General features: G+C 40.6%; 1 protein-coding gene and 1 long non-coding RNA gene across 7 annotated transcripts in view; one reads left to right on the top strand and one right to left on the bottom strand.

Annotated features, from left to right (window-relative positions):
- The window catches only part of LOC134757488 (uncharacterized), a 439709-nt gene that overhangs the window by 27855 nt on the left and 394730 nt on the right, over positions 1 to 17124 (bottom strand). The window lies entirely within an intron of this gene.
- Positions 1 to 17124, top strand: part of GRIN2A (glutamate ionotropic receptor NMDA type subunit 2A) — a 432359-nt gene that overhangs the window by 402686 nt on the left and 12549 nt on the right. For both annotated transcript variants that reach the window (XM_004057187.5, XM_055365257.2), the window contains exon 13: positions 13970 to 14208. In XM_004057187.5, coding sequence (XP_004057235.4) covers positions 13970 to 14208 — 239 coding nt within the window. The remainder of the gene's footprint in view (positions 1 to 13969; positions 14209 to 17124) is intronic.

Genomic DNA, 17124 nt, shown 5'->3' with positions numbered 1-17124 from the left:
AAAGATAATACACTGATGATATAGACATCAGAAGGGGATGATCATTAATAACCATTCTGATGCCCCAACAACTAAGTCACTTACTCTCCTATGACCCAAAAACTGTCTAGGGCAAACCATTTATTCAGAAATGCAACGTTTTCAAATAAGAGATATGTCAGTTCTAAGCACAGATTAGCAATAAAGGACGTAACTGCTTCTCCACTGGCCTGTGACCAGATGATACCATAAAAATTAGACTTGTTTATTTCCCTCCTAATTTTAACTAGAGACATATTTGGAATAATAATGGAACAGTACTTATTAAGAAACAGATAATATCCATAAATATCCTGGAGAGCCATTGAGTCTTCCTCAGTGGTAAAACTCCAGGGGATTTTATCTGCGTAAATTTGCAGTGAATTCCCTAATGGGCCTGTTGAGATTCAGAATCTTAGTGTGTATTATCAATCCAACACCAGGATTAGTACAAGGTCAGCATGCCAGGCCCGTGCCTGACAAGCAGTGAATCGCTCAAACCAGAGAAAGTCAAATGTCAAGAGAACCATCAAAGTGGAAATAAGACATAATGAATGGCTTGTTGGTAAGTCAAACATTGATGTCACATAGGCTCGTGCAAAATTTATGGCATGGATAAACAGTGGCCCCAAATCCCTCTCAGTCTATATTTTTTAAACACTTTCATTTGGAAAGGCAATATATTATATATACAGTTGTCCCTCAGTATTGTGGAGGATTGGTTTGAGGGCCTCCTACAGACACCAAAATCTGTGGATGCTCAAGTTCCTGATATAAAATGTAGCATTTGAATATAATCTACGCACATCTTATACTTTAAATCGTCTCTAGTTTACTTATAATACCTAATGCAATATAAATGCGACCTAAATAGTTGTTACACCGTATGGTTTAGGAAACAATGACAAGAAAAAAAAGTCTGTATATGTTTAGTGCAGACACCATTTTCTCCCCAAAATATTTTCAATCTGTGATCATTTGAATTCACAAATACAGAAAGGGCTGACTGTACATATAATCACCCCAATCTACTACTTTAACATAATTGTTTTTAATTTATGTATTATCTCCTGATCCCTGTTACTTGCAGACACATTTCTTTAAATAATTATAATTATTGGTTATATATAGTTTTATATTCCATGATTTTTCACTTATTATTACATTTTAAGCATTCTTATGTAACTACATTATCTGCTTTCACAATTATTTTAATTTTTTGCAGAAAATGTCATCATCTTTATTAAACCAGAAACCATTACATTATTGTCCAAATGCTACACATTTTGGTATTTTGCTAGTATAGATAATGATGGAAGAAATATTTTCATGCCTATTTCTTTTTTCTTTTGAACTATTTGCAACAAACTCTTACATGTAGAATTTAAAGGGTTACTGGTTCTAAAAATCTCTAGGAGTCTTGATATATGGCGTCATATTGATGCCCAGAAAGTTTGTTTCCCCTGGGTGCATCGACTCATACCTGTAATCCCAGCACTTTAGGACACCAAGGTGAGGGGATTGCTTGAGCCCAGGAGTTCAAGACTAGCCTGGGCAACATGGTGAGACCCCATCTCTACAAAAAATAAAGACATTATCTAGGCATAGTGGCATGCACCTGTGGTCCTAGCTACTTTGGAAGCTGAGGTGGGAGGATCACTTGAGCCTGGGAGGTTGAGGCTGCAGAGAGCAGTGTTCCTTCCACTGCACTCCAGCATGGGTGACAGAACAAGACCCTGTCTCAAAGAAAAAAAAGTTTTGTTTCCATCTAAAGTAACAGTAATAGTGGATCAGTGTACCAATTTTACCACTATCTAGCAGCATTAGGCATTACAGTTCCTTTTGCTATTTTAGAAGGTGCAACATGCTATCTCTTTTATATAAATATAAAAAGTTATTTCATGTTTCATGTTTTGATTGCTTAAATCAGAATTCTGCAAATTATGGCCCATTACGTGTTTTTTATAAAGTTTTATTGGAACACAACCATACTCATTCCTGTATTACGCATTGTCTATGGCTGTTTTCGTGCTACAAAGGCAGAGTTGAGTAGTTGTGATAGAAACCGTATGGCCTGTAGTGCTGAAAATATTTACTAATTGGCCCTTTACCATAAAAAAAAAAAAAAGATTAGTGACCTCTGGCTTAAACGATAAAAGTGACATGTTATTTTGAAACAATTCCAACAATTGGAAGAATTTAACTAAACATGACTGGTTTCCCCTTATCCTTAAAGAAATTTTCTCTTTTTGTAAAGAAATATCACGCTTAACAAAGTTTGTATTTTTATCTCCTCTGGTTTAGAAAGTCTGTTTTCTTCAACTTTCCTTATTATTACCTCACTTAACCCCCAAAGTAAAAGAACACTTATACCTGTACTATGCCACTCACTGTTTTTTTCTATTTGTTACCTTCTGTAAACTATGACATACATTCATTATATTGCACAAATCCCAATATCCAGTTAATTTTTGTACAGCTGTACAACTCTCACCCAGATTGAGCTATAAAATGTGACCACTATCCTAGAAAGCTTCCTCATGGCCCATGCCAGTCAATATTCCCCCCGCAAGTAATCAACATTCTGTCCTCCATGACCGTGGGGTGGTTTTGTCTTCTTCTGATCCTCAAATAAATGGTGGAATCATACAACATGTATTCATTGATGTCTCTTGTGACATTGATACATATGACTGCATGTAATCACAGCTCATTATTTTTTTCGTTGCTGGGTGGTATTTCATCGTACAAATTTATGCATTTTGCTGCTGATGGGCATTTACGTCCCTTTTAGTTTTTGTCTGCTTTGGATGTTTTTGTACCTTTCTTGTGCACAAAGGCACTTATTGGTTTGGAAATATACCTAGGAATGAAATTGCTGGGTAATAGAGCGCGTCTACTCAACTTTAGTAGATACTTTGAACCAGTGTTCTGAAAATGTAAACCAATTTACATTCCCGCCAGCAGTGCAGGTAGTTTCTCCAATTTCCAAGTGCTCCTTTTCGACTTTCTATAAGAGGTAAAGCTGGCTTGTGCAACTGAACTCCAGGTGTTTTCATCAGTGGCTGTGTGGTTGGCTGTTGCCACCAATCATTTAGAGATCCAGATTCTTTCCCCAACATCAACATTGCCTTATTTTGTGACCTTGGTTCATGTAACCTGACCTCAGATCTAATGTCAGTACAATGGGGGCAGAGGACTGTGGAGTCTGCCCCACTTACTTTCCTGAGTTAGAATTGATATCTAGCTTCTCTGCCACCCGCATGTGCTCTTCCACTCATCCCTGGCCACTGTCTTACCCCATCTGGTGCCTTAGACTTGGGAAAAGGGACAGGATGTCAGAGGAGCACCTCCATACCTGGGGAGGGGGAGGATGTCATCAAAGGAAGAGCTGAGAGCTCTCCTAAGTCATAACCCAGCCCTGCACACCACCCTATTACCCTCTATGGTAAGAAAAACAGGGTCTTCTGCTTTAGTTACGGATGGTTCTGACAGCTGATATAGGGTCCTTTCTGTAATAGTTTTATTTCTCACTTTCTGTCCTTCTCCATTCCCCTTTTTCTTTCTCCTCCTTCTCTTCCCTGTCCTCTTTTCTTTCCTTTCCACTCTCTCCTTCTCTTTTCATTCCACAACCAAGTCTCCGATGCCCATTAAGCTCCTTGTGTATACTAAGCAATGGGGAATACAGATCAAATGGAAGTGATCCATTTTGCTTCTGGATTTTACAGCTTCAAGGAACTTGTTGACAACACTTCAATAAAAAAGAAACTGAAAAGCAGTGAGATAATTTTACTTGCTGAAAAGAGGAGCTATTTCTTGGCATGTAGAACTGAGCAACACAGCATAGGTTACCTTGGGGTTACAAGAGAAGCATCACACCCAAATGGCTGAAGCCCCTGGCCAGAGATAAGAACTCAGAGGCATCTCCCCAACCTGGGAGACCAGGCTCCATGCTTTCCCACTGCTTCCTTTAAATGGATCATTCAGGCATTTGCCTGCAAACTTAAAGTGACCTGCACGCTATTCCCTTTTATGTACCACTAGTTGGCCACATTCTCTCTTTCTCGGGCTGACTCTTCATTCTTGCCTTGTGTGATGCAGGAGCAGAAAACTGTCCTCTTGATTCATTGCACCCTCCCTGCCCAGGATGTGTAAGTAATAAATCTTTGAGCTTATTTTCTATATGGTGGTGTATTGAATTTGCACCTTTCATCTGAAGACCTAGGAACTACCGCAGACTGGGTTTTCCCTCGGGGAGACTACAAGGTTGGGCTTCCAGTGCCAGAGCGATGATCAGGCAGACATAAACTGGACATGGGTCAGACAAGAGCTGCAAGGGCATCAGCAGTTATAAACAAGTTCCTCCTGGGAGAGATCCCCTGGTCATGGATAGGAAAACTAGGCATGAGGTTGTCTACTAGGTAAAAGAAGCATCCTGTGAAAGGCACGTGTAAACACACAGATTTACTTCCCCTTATTGACCATTAGGGCAGGGTTGTTAGCTGCTGTAGTACTGGAAACCCAGTTTAGCCAGTGGCTCTCAAAACAGCACGGGATCTGAAGTTACTGCTATCCTTTTTTTTCTTAAATCTATATGTGTTTAAAACACAAGAATTCCTTTGTGATATTAAAAAGTCCTCATAACCTTCCCATGATAAGTCATCAGATTTTGAGGACTATTGATTGAGAAAATATGCAATGGCAAAAAGTCACTATGAATTCATTTGTGCTCACAAATGCATGTGCCTTTTAAGCCATGTCAGCTTGACTGTCTTTATTTGTGTGAGGCAGATTGGTTAAGCAGATTCCAGAAGTGCTTGGTATATAATAAGGTTTCCTGGGTTCCTACAAGGTTTCTGCCATCGTACTTCAAAGAATTGTATCTCTCCAACTTCATCCAGTAATGGAAAATTGTGACCATGTGTATTGTTTGATGTTTGATAGAGTTGTCCAATCTTTTATTGTCCAATCCTCTTTTTAATTTTTCTTCTGAAAGAGACACTGGTTGGGAAGCTGCACAAGTTGTAGTTGGCTTTTTTGTTGTTGTTGTTTTTGAGACAGTTTCACTCTTGTTGCCCAGGCTGGAGTGCAATGGCACGATCTCAGCTCCCTCCAACCTCCACCTCCCAGGTTCAAGTGATTCTACTGCCTCAGCCTCCTGAGTAGCTGGGATTACAGGCGCCCACCACCACGCCCAGCTAATTTTTTGTATTTTTAGTAGAGATAGGGTTTCACCATGTTGGCCAGGCTGGTCTCAAACTCCTGACCTCAGGTGATCTGCCTGCCTCGGCCTCCCAAAGTGCTGGGATTGCAGGCGTGAGCCACTGCACCCGGCCAGAGTTGGGAGATTTTATGGTTGGGAACCCGTGTGCATAAAATCCCCCAACTCCATCCAACTTGTGCGACTAATCACGTGGCCTGTGAAATCCTGCAATGTGACAAGTAGCAATGAACTTAACAATACTCAAGTTTCATCCATGGAGCAGAAATCTCAGTTGGAAGGTGGCGGTGAAACATTTATGCCAAAGACAGCCTGTCCCTGCCTCTAACTGGATACATTTAAGCCTAGCCCTATTTTTATTTTGGTTTTGTGACTTCTCAGCATTATACAGAAATGGAATATTCTGACATTTAAATAAGGAATATTTATCTCCCAAATTCAATCTATTTGTGTCCAGAATCTTGTACTATTTCCTATCACCACCACCATCAAAAGTATTTTTTCTCTTCAGCAAATAGTTCAGTGACCCTCTGAGATCGGGAGAACAGAGGTCACAGGCTCCAGAATATTATTTCTGAACCCAAGGTTACTTGGGTCTTATTTTTCTCTAGCTCATTTTTTTTTTCTTATTTGTCAGATTTATTGGGCCTTTGTTTTGTCCTTTTGAGAGTTTTTAAGTTTGTCTTTAAAACAACATGGGTGTTGGGTCACCACAGGGAAGAGAGAAAGGAATGAGTTTCTCACTGCTGCATCTGGGAGGGTGGACTTGCCTCACATGGCTTTGAGTCAAGATGGTGGAATTAATGAAGCTGGGCCCTCAAGGTCAAAGCTCAGATGGTCTAGCTGATCTTACTCTGCTCCAAGGCCACAGACCACATCCCCAAATCTGATACACAACTTCCTTTCATCTACAGGACAACTGGGCAAGGAGAGGATTTGGCCCCAATTCTGTGTCCCCCAGGCCATCCTCAATTGCAGGACCACAACTCAGAACTCAGAATGACCGGGTCTGTTGTCATCGAGAACATGAGCCTGGCAATGAATCTGTGCCCTAGATTTCCCATAAAAAAGTTGTTCCTTTGCCATTTCCAATTCCAATCGGGCTTCTGAGAAACCCAAAGTACCCAACCCCTGGGCAAGACATGAAACAGGATTGAAATGGGGTCAGTTACCCTCTCGGTGTTCACAGCGAACCCGAATGAGATCAGCAGCAACAACCTTCTGACGTCTTTCAGCTATAGATGGAAGTCTGTTCCCTGTAGGAAACCACCAGGCTCTATTGCTGGGATCTTTGATGAGAACATACTCGCCCAAGAGCCAGCCTTGATTTCTGGGTTTCAGAATCTATTCCTCACCCCTTTGCCTGGGGCTTCTCAAATTTCTTCCTGTCTTGGGCTCTGACCGATCCTCAGATCTGTGGATCACAAACTAATCAAGGAGACAGGAGCCTTGTGTTATCCACAGTTGGTGCAATGTCATGAACCACATGTACCAAGACCTGTGCCACAGATTGGGGGTACAAGGAGAATAAAACAAGATCCCTGCCCTGAATAAACTCACCTCCCAGTGACAATTACGTTCCACTGTGACAAATTCTATACAAAAAAAAAAAAATCCAGGATGTTATGGTAGAGGAAACCATGGCGTCATATTTACATTCCTGTGCATTCAGGAAAGACTTCCTGAAGGTGGATACCTCTGAGCTATACACCAAAGATAGCTATTGCCAAGTTTTCAGCACAAATATCATGCAGCTGGTATATCCAGAGTAGACTGTAATGGGTTATGATATTGGTGACAGTTTACAATGAATCCTTGCCAGCAGTTTCTTGTAAGTGCGTTTCTCCCAGTCACTGCATAACCTCGGAACAGGAAAGCTTAAGCTGCGTCTTCTGTCTGACTCTGAAATCAGGACAGGACTCTAATAGTGACTGTGTCACCAGGATAGAGTTGACTGGTGACCTTCCTCCACATGGTAGCACCATTGTACACATTTGCAATTTGAATGAGACATTGCACACTCACTCATCACAGCTTACCTCCTATTGTATGTGAGGAGACACTGGATTTCCAATCAGGGGGCCATGACTGGAGAAACATGAGCAACAACTGAAGAATCTTGGATCCACTAAGAAAATAGTTGGGTGTTCACTACAAATGTACATCTGACGGCCTTGCTGTTCCCTGGGTACCCCAGACTTCTTAGAATGAAAATCAAGTTCTTAGCATTCTGGAGTCTACTTCGGGCTCCTCCTTTGATCCCTTCTTCCTTCCCAGAAATCCTGAACTGCTCTCTGATCTCAACACTCCTTGTTTCTTCCTGCCTCCAGTCCTATGCAAATCCAATCATCTCATTTTGCCATAACTACTGGTTTTCATGACTGTCTCTCTCACAGGAATGAGCTCTTAGAGGCCAAAGACTATCTGTAATTCATCTCTATATGAAAATACAGAGATGTTTGCCACATGTTAAGTGCTTTACAAATTTTCTCTTTTCAATGAGTGAATGAATGAGTAAAAAAAAAACAAATGAAGTCCTCGGAAAACCAAAAAAGCAACAGCTTCCTTGACCAGACATGAAATAGAACATCGAACTCAGTTTCTCAGAACCACATACTCTCTCTTTTCATCTTTCATCACTGCCTTGGGTCAGGTGCTTTGGCAAGAAACCAAGAAAAAAAAATATGTAGACGTGTGCCTGTGGAAGCTGATTTTAGAAGATAAGTTTCAGCAAATTTTGGACAAAGCCTAAAGGGTACAGGTTCAAAATGGATTTTTCACAAATGACCTCAGGGGAGAGGTACTTGGGAAATTTGAAGGCTAGTCACATTGCTTGCTATAAAATCCGTTCCCAAAAACTGCAGTTCCTCTGGAAGTGCTGAGAATGAGTCTTAGGGCAAATAGAGAACTAATTTCTCTTACTTTGGATATAACAGAGTCTCCATGGAGAGCTGAACCTTCTCCCTGGACTAGCGTTCTTGGAATCATAGATAGAGTGAGTTAGAAGGGCACAGAAAGCATTATGTGGTCCATCCCATCCCCCAGCTTCCCTGATTTCAGGCAATAATAATATCTCCAGAAATACTGATTTTGTAATTAGTGTATGCCAGGCACTGTGTGTATGCAACATCATTTAATTCTAACAAAACTCCTATGAGATAAATTCTGATGTACTCCCATTTGCTAGATATTAAAACTGAAGCTTAGAGTGATTAAGCAAACTCCTTAACCTCTCTGCACCTGCATGCCCTCATCGGTAAAATAGACCAGCCATATTAAGTTTACATGAGTTAATTTTTTAAAACTCTAGTACAGTACCTGAAGGACAGTCTATTTTATGTAATTTTGTTAAATAGAAAAATAAATAAATGAATGGATGAGTAGTTGGATAGATTAGAGTACCTGGACCATGATCAAAGAGCCGGTACCTGTGGAGGGCAAGAGTCTAATGCAGGCCGTCTGACTCAGATATTGAGTATATTAATACCTGAGTGTATTAATACCTCTGTGTTACTATCTAGACCTTACCAGATGATTGGATGTGCTCCCCAAAATCTTAAGGGAAGGGTGCTTCCTTTTATATCTCATTCTAGTGTTTGCTACCTGAAACATTCTTTCTTGTAATTTGCTGGACAGTATCTAGTTGAATTTTCTTTCATTCCTTTTTGCAAATATAAAACCCCTGGCTTCCACCTTGTCAGTGGGTGGATGGGTAATGGGAGAAACTCCTCCACTGTCTGCATCCTGTCTGTGCCTTTTGTCTAACCAGCCTTCTTACAGCCTGACCTAAGCAGCCAGTGGAATGGAATGGAAGCAAGTTAGAGACACACACACACAACACTGCCTCAATTATCCTTGCCTGTTCCCTTTTAGATTCTGCATCTCTCTGACGGTTGACTCCTGAAACTCTATTACTCTGTCTTTTAATGTTGCCAGCATTAGGAAAAGAGTGACCTTGACATCTTGCTCCTTCTACTGAACTTACAGCTTTCCTCAGGATGGTGCAGAACTAAGTGGTTAGTAGAGATACTTGTGGCTGGAAACATCTCCCCTGAAAACAGATATAGGAAGAACAGGTGCAAGTTCCCATGGGCGCAAAGAAGTTCTGCAAATGTGCATGAGCTTACTGTCACTGGAGGTGGTGGAAACACAAAAGGAGAGGGCTTTGAGTGCTACACGGGGACCAGTCCTCTCCGGTGGGGAGACAAAGGCAGTGTGGTTTGACTGCAACCCCAAAACTTCCCAGGCTCCATCTGTTCCCAAGAGAGCATTTAGCTTGTGTCTTCCCAGCAAGAATGAGTCTGCTTCAGGAAAGAGATTTAATTGCCCCGTTTACCAGCTCTGGTTCACAAGATCACACTGACAAAGATCACGGCCTCTTTTTAATAGGAGAAACTGACAGCGGAATAAATATCATAGAGCCACTCCTTGGAAAAACGACATTTGATGCTTCACCCTACCTAAAGGATGCACATTTCCCAGTCTTTTACTCTCAAGCCCGCTGCAAGTTCCCCTTTGCTTTGTATTCCTTCTATTTATATGGCAGAATAACTCACTAAACAGATTTGAACACTTCTGCAATGCTGCCCAGTTTAAGCCTGGGGATGTAAGAAAAGAAACAGAAACAGCAAATATGGATTCAATGCTCACTACGTGCTGCAGGCCACGAAAAATATGAAAACCATAAAACATGGTCCCTGATCTCCCTCCAGGAGATTACAATATACTTGAGTAAATTAAAAATGAAATAAGAAAGTATTTGAACTACAGTTCAGTACGCTAGTCAAAGAGGGCCACGAGGCAGGAAATGATTAATTTGAAAATGATTGGAACAGGCTGTAATTGGTAATGAGAAATGTGCATTTGCTCTTTTTTTTTTTTTTTTTTTGAAATTGAGGTCTGCTTTACCAGGTTGATTTCCTCTAAAAAGAGGTATTGTTTGGGCAAAGGGCAGAAGGAAATCTTTTTATTTACATCCTGAAAAGAATCGAGATGATGTTTCTTATATCAGACTGCCCTCCTTACAGGCTTACAAAGCTGGCTTGCTTTGAGGCAACACTGAAAGGAAGATGTTCTGGGAATCTGATGAGTCATAGTGAGAAGACCCATTTTTGTGTCCTCACAGACTCCAAAGGGTCTGAGCACGGTGGCTCACGCCTGTAATCCTAGCACTTTGGGAGGCTGAGCCAGGTGGGTTGCTTGAGCCCAGGAGTTTGAGATCAGCCTGGGCAAGATGGTGAAACCTCGTCTCTACTAAAAATACAAAAAATCAGCACAGCATGGTGGCATGTGCCTGTCATCCCAACTACTTCGGAGGCTGAGGTGGGAGGATCATCTGAGCCCAGGAAGTTGCTACTGTAGTGAGTTATGATCGCACCACTGCACTCCAGCCTGGGCGACTGTAGTGAGACCCCATCTCAACAAAACAAAACAAAACAAAATACCTCCAAAGGGAGGGGGGACGTCAACAGCACATTGTATTTTGAAAGGGATGGCATTTGTGTTTTTGGGAGAAGAGGAAGCAGCCGTGCAGGTCTGAGGTACATGGTGGGCAGAGAAATCTGGATGAGTTTGAGATAGTGTTGGTGGACAGTGAGATATTATTTCAAAGTCTCCCATGACTTTGTGACTGTGCGAAAGCAAGGGAGGCTGTTGGAAGAGAAGGAATTGAATCACGATACCCTCTTCTCATCCCTTTACCTACACAACCGATTGATCAGCACCCATTTTTGTGGGTGAGGAACTTGAAAGGGATGGATTTCCTATTTTTTTTAAAAAAACTCATTAACATGTATGCTTTTTTTCTGGTTAATACATTTGAGAACTTTAATGAGTCACTTAGTCTGTAAAAAGAAAACTAGGAAAATCTCTGTCCATCAAAGTGAAGAAAATGCAAGGAGGTTTACCATCTGTTTGAAGCTGTCAGTAAGAAATTAAAGCCCAAATGAGCATGTGAGTTCAAATGTATGCTACTTAAATGGTGTAGTAATCAAAGTAAAAATTTTTCCATACAAAAACTCATACATTGAAAATTCCTGGAACCATGGCAGAAGCAAACCCAGAAACTCTCTATAGGGATGTTTCTATAGCCTAGCGTTCTTGGGAGTCCCATGGGGCTTAGAGGGAAAATAATTCTGCAGAAGATTAGCTCATGGTCAAAAGTTACAGACGTCACAAGGAAGTAACCCACCATGAGAGTCAGAACGCACAGCAAACAGAGGAATGAGAATCCCAAGAACTAAGGTGGGGGTGGGGGGGAGTCATCTGAAAGACTAGAGGTTTAAAATTATTAAATATATGAAAGTTTTAAAAACTTTTAAACTTTATATAACAAACTATATAACAAAAGGATGGGATATTATGATAAAAAGAACAGGCAGAACTGTAAAAGAACCAAATGAATATCACAATTAAAATAAATAAAATTAAAACATAAAGCTAAATATTGCCAACAAAAGAATAAATTAACGGGAAAATATATCTATTGGAAATTACCCAAATGCAGCACAGAGAGAAAAAAGAATGCAAATATTAAAACAAGGTAAATAACCTAGAGGAGAGAATGAAAAGTTCCACAGTATTTTAAACTTTTCAGGAAAAAAAAAAAAAGATGGGACTATTATATGCCATTAGGGAATTGCAAATTGAAATAATGAGCTAGCACTACATCCCTATGAGAGTGGCTAAAACCCCAAACACTGACACTAACACTGACAATGAAAAGGGTGGTGAGGACTTGGAGCAACAGGAGCTCTCTCATTCATTGTTGATGGGAGTGCAAAATAGTACAGCCACTTTGGAAGAAAGTTTGGCAGTTTCCTACAAAGCTGAAACACAGACTTACTGTATAATCTAGCAATAATGTTCCTAGGTATTTACCCAAATGAATTGTAAAAACTGTACCACACTACTGCAAGATGTTAACAGGGAAAACCGAAGGGAGCGGGGAGAGGTAGTATATGGGAACTCTCTGTACTTTCTGTTCAGTTTTTCTGTAACTATGAAACCACTCTAAAAAAATAAAATCTATTAACTTTTTAAAAAAGATATGATGGGGAGAAGTAATATTCAAAGCCATAGCAGGTGAATTTTTGCCAGAACTAAAGTTGTAAGTATTCAGATTGAAGAATCATACTAAGTCCAGAGCCGAACCAATAAAACAAACCCACACCTAGACTTCACACCAAAGACAAAGTGAAATTCTCAAAAGCAACTAGAGAGAAAATATAGATTGCATAGAAAGTAACGACAATTAGATGATTAGCCAACTTTTCAACAACCGCCATCCAGATCAGAGGAAAATTTAACATCCCCAAAATGTCAAGGAAAAATAATTGTCAACTTTGATTTTTATATTCAGCCATATCATTCAAGAGTGAGAACAAACCAAAAACAATACATGCTAATTTCACATAACTTAAAAAAAGACCAATATTAAATCATTTTTATTGACTTCTTCAAAGAGAATTGATATAAACATTTGGAGTATTTCGTTAATTTTTCTCTGCATGTCCCCATTACATCTTAGAGATCATGTATATACATATAAAATATAGTCATACTTTTCATTTAGCATACACATCTTCCTTGATTTTTACTGTCCTTGAAAGATCATTTTTAAAGGCTGAATCACAGTCTAAGTGCCACAGTTTAGTGAATTGCTAGACAGTATAATTGCTAGACGTTTAGATCAGAGAATTTTCTCCTAAATGGCAACTGGATAAAATGCACATAAAAGAGGGACAGAATAATTCTAAGCATGCCTACTCTTTTCTTCCCCCCATTGGAAAAAACCACCTGGTTCTTTAATTGCCTACTGAAGTTGGGGGGTGGGTATAGTTTAGTTTGCAAGGGGCCATTCAGAGCCAGCTGGATGTCTCTTTTCAATTAAAGTTTTGTGCCCTAAGTATGCTGCTCATGTGTGACTTTTCTAAGTAATCCTGAATGTTCTAAAGAGAGAGAGAAAAAGAAACACATATATTTGAGGATTGCCATAGGCCAGGCACTGTGTTAGGCATTTTCTTCACAACAGTAAATAGTAGCAAACATACTACTTATGAAAACTTACTATGATCTGGGTCCTTTAGGGATTTTACACATTCTCATCTCATTCAATCCTCATGGTGACTCTAGGAAGTATGTTCTATTATTATGTCTATTTCACAGACAGGATAACTGTAGCTCCGAGGCCATGCAGCTAGCAGATGATCAAGTCAGAATTGCAATGAAGTCTTTCTATTGTCACGTTCTGCCCTTTTATTCCCATGTCTTGTTCCAAGCTTGGGTGGGTATTGGGGGCAGGGGTAAGGGAAAGCAAGGTCAGAAAAACATAATAATGACCAAAAAAAAAAAAAAAGACAAAACTCCAAAAAACAAAACCAGGAACTGTGCTAAGTTATATATATTATATATGTATATAATATATATACATATTAATAGAGAATAAGTTTGCTATACTCTAAGTTTGCTCTCTCTCTCTCTATATATATATTATATATATTCTCTATTTTTATATACAAATTTTGTCCTCACTGCAACAATATTAGGTAGGCTATGTAATCATTATTATCTTCACTCAAGAAGCGAGCAAATGGAAACCCAGCAAACTCAGAAACTTGTCTTAAGGTTACATAGCTGTGAGTTGCACATCGTCTGTTCCAAACCCAGAAGCGTCTGCCCCAAAGTGCATGTTCTGGTCCTCACTGCCTGTGAATGTTGTGATCTGTCCAGGTGAGATGGAGGAGCTGGAGACCCTGTGGCTCACCGGGATCTGCCACAACGAGAAGAACGAGGTGATGAGCAGCCAGCTGGACATTGACAACATGGCGGGCGTATTCTACATGCTGGCTGCCGCCATGGCCCTTAGCCTCATCACCTTCATCTGGGAGCACCTCTTCTACTGGAAGCTGCGCTTCTGTTTCACGGGCGTGTGCTCCGACCGGCCTGGGTTGCTTTTCTCCATCAGCAGGGTCAGTACCCCGGGTGGCTACTTTCTTGCACCGCAAGCAGGTTTAGAAAAGCGCTTGGGTTCTTGATGTCTCAGTGGGGTCTGCACTTCCTCCCCTTACCAGCCCTTCTTGGGCATGTCAAAAGAGCATTCAGATTTTGTGCATTCATAAGCCAGGTGTTGCAAACCTAGATGACTAAGGAAGGCAGAAAGGAAATGGGAGTGGGTGCAGCAGGCGGGACATGAGAAAAATAGCACAGATGACGTGAAATGGCAGCTAAACCTCAGTATCAAAGTGAGAGAACGATAGGGAATACTGAGGACTGTGGCCAACTGCATAATGTTTACCTCACCAGTAGCGGGCAGCCATCCTCAACTCCTGCTGAGTATTGTCTTATGGGAATGTAGGGTCAATATTATCAGGTCTTCTAGTTTTTTAAAAAGAGAAAATGTCATCTGATTTTGTTAGAAACCTTTTCATTTGTAAATATTAGTAACTAATTCAATGTAAAAATTTTTTGGCCGGGCACGGTGGCTCATGCCTATAATCCCAGCACTTTGGGAGGCCCAGGCAGGCGGATCACGAGGTCAGGAGATCGAGACCATCCTGGCTAACATGGTGAGACCCCCTCTCTACTAAAAACACAAAAAATTAGCCGGGCGCCTGTAGTCCCAGCTACCCTGGAGGCTGAGGCAGGAGAATGGCGTGAACCCCGGAGGCTGAGGCAGGAGAATGGCGTGAACCCTGGAGGCGGAGCTTGCAGTGAGCCAAGATAGCGCCACTGAACTCCAGCTCCAGCCTGGGTGAAAGAGCGAGACTCCGTCTCACAAAAAAATAAAAATAAAAAATTAAAAAAAATTAAAAAACACTGGGCCAGACACAGCCAGCCTGTGGCTCCCATCACTAGCACCTAGGTATGCTATATAACACTACTAATGCTGCTATGCAAGATGTTACAATTTGTGTATGCATTGTAACAGAACATGCACAACAAAACAAAATCTACTTGCAATGTTATGCAATATGTATACACATCTAATAAAACACAAAGAGCATGTGGAATGCAATAGCACATGAAAGGAAACACAGGTGTAAAGTAACAGAAGAAAATGCACACGTATCAAGCAGAAAACAAAGTTTACCTTCAACTCAACATAAACAACAGCACAAAATACATATGTATCTACCTTCTTATCTATATGTCCATTCATTCATTTCAGCCATCTATGCATCCATCTATTTATCCACTCATCTCTCTTATTTGCCCACCTTGTTTTTTTGTTTGTTTTTTGTTTTGTTTTGTTTGTGTTTTTTGTTTTTTTTTTTTTTTTTTGCCTTGGAAGAACTTCATTAATTAGGATTTGAAAAATGGTGAAAACTCTTTGGTTAAAAACATCTAATTGCAGCAAACCAACACAGCACATGTATACATATGTAACACACCTGCACATTGTGCACATGTACCCTAGAACTTAAAGTATAATAATAAAAATAAATAAAAATCTAATTTTATATGCTATTGTTTACTGATAAAGCTAACTAATTGCTTTAAAACAAATTTGTATATTCTTACCATTTGCTAGTTTCAAGAACTGTGGAGATTCAGAAGGTACACATTAGTTTAGTGAGGAAGATTTATTTTCTCCATTCACTTGCACTCCAAACTCGGGTTCTGTGCAAATACATATTTCCTAATTAGCTTGATGGCATCTAAACACATAGATTGCTTAAAAATAACAACGTACGTGCATAGAGCTAGGTATTATGCCAACTTTAAGCTAATTCTCCCAGCCAATTACCAAAGGCTTTTCATATCCAAATGATTCTGGGATTAGCACCAAACAAATGCACACTGTTGCGTTTACTTCTAAATCTTGCTTGTTTTTGGAAGAGCATTTCCTCTATCTATCTAAAACACTGCTAAGGAAGCCAAGTTGATTTATCAACATTTTAAGAAATGAAGTAAATCCATATCTTCCTTTCCAAAGGATGGGAATGGAAGGCAAACTGGGCAGCACAGGGCAGGCATTGTTGGTGGAGTTCCTTGATCATCTAGAATTTGAACTTTGGCCTCTCCATCCCTAGGGGAGAAGGACCCCAAGTTTTATGGGAGCAATGTGCTTTTATTGATTGATTGATTGATTTTATTTTATTTATTTATTTATTTATTTTTATTTTTTTGAGATGGAGTCTCCCTCTGTTGCCCAGGCTGGAGCGCAGTGGCTCATTTGTAAGATTTCCACATCCACAGTCTGGATGCTCCAGCAGCTCTGGAAGCAGTGATGGCAGGGGCAGATGTTATTTTGTGGCAGGACAAACAGCCAACCACACATTATATATAGAAGGAGACCACAGATAAGTTTGCAGGAAGGCAGGCAAGGATGTAATGCCAGTGCCCTGAGCCTCAGGGGGCCTTCACCAGCCATGAAGCCTGGGGTGGAGAGGATCAGAGAAAGAGCAGCTCAAATTTGCAACTGTAGGCTTTTGTGTTTACGGTTCCTTGAAGGCTGGAGTGGAGAGACTGTCTACTACAAGAAAAATGTAGCAGTGAAAATGAGTTGAGGCTGTCACAGTTCCGTGAGCATCCCTGCAGGGTGAGCTTGTCCCCACCATGGGGGACCAATGGAGCCACCATTATCAGAGTCCACAGTTAATCACACATACTTTCCTGTAGTTTATGCCAAAGTCAGCAGCCACTGCCAATTCTGCCCTACAAACCCCTTCATAGTTTGGCTCCCTGTCAGCCTTGGGAAGACCAGGTCAAATCCTGCAGCCTTGATCTGACTGTTTCCTGTAGGTACGGCTGCTGAAATCTGGGGTAGGAGTGGGGAGAAGCAGGGGAAGCCACAGATCAAAATGTTCCAGACGTCCTTTTGCCTGTTATTGTGGTATGAATCAAGGGCTCTTCCCTTGATAACAGTTAAACAGCTACTTTCA

Source organism: Gorilla gorilla, chromosome 18 (assembly GCF_029281585.2).
Source record: "Gorilla gorilla gorilla isolate KB3781 chromosome 18, NHGRI_mGorGor1-v2.1_pri, whole genome shotgun sequence".
Taxonomy (NCBI): Eukaryota; Metazoa; Chordata; class Mammalia; order Primates; family Hominidae; genus Gorilla; species Gorilla gorilla.
The sequence above is the reverse complement of the archived record's forward strand: the minus strand, read 5'-3'. Positions and strand labels throughout refer to the sequence as shown.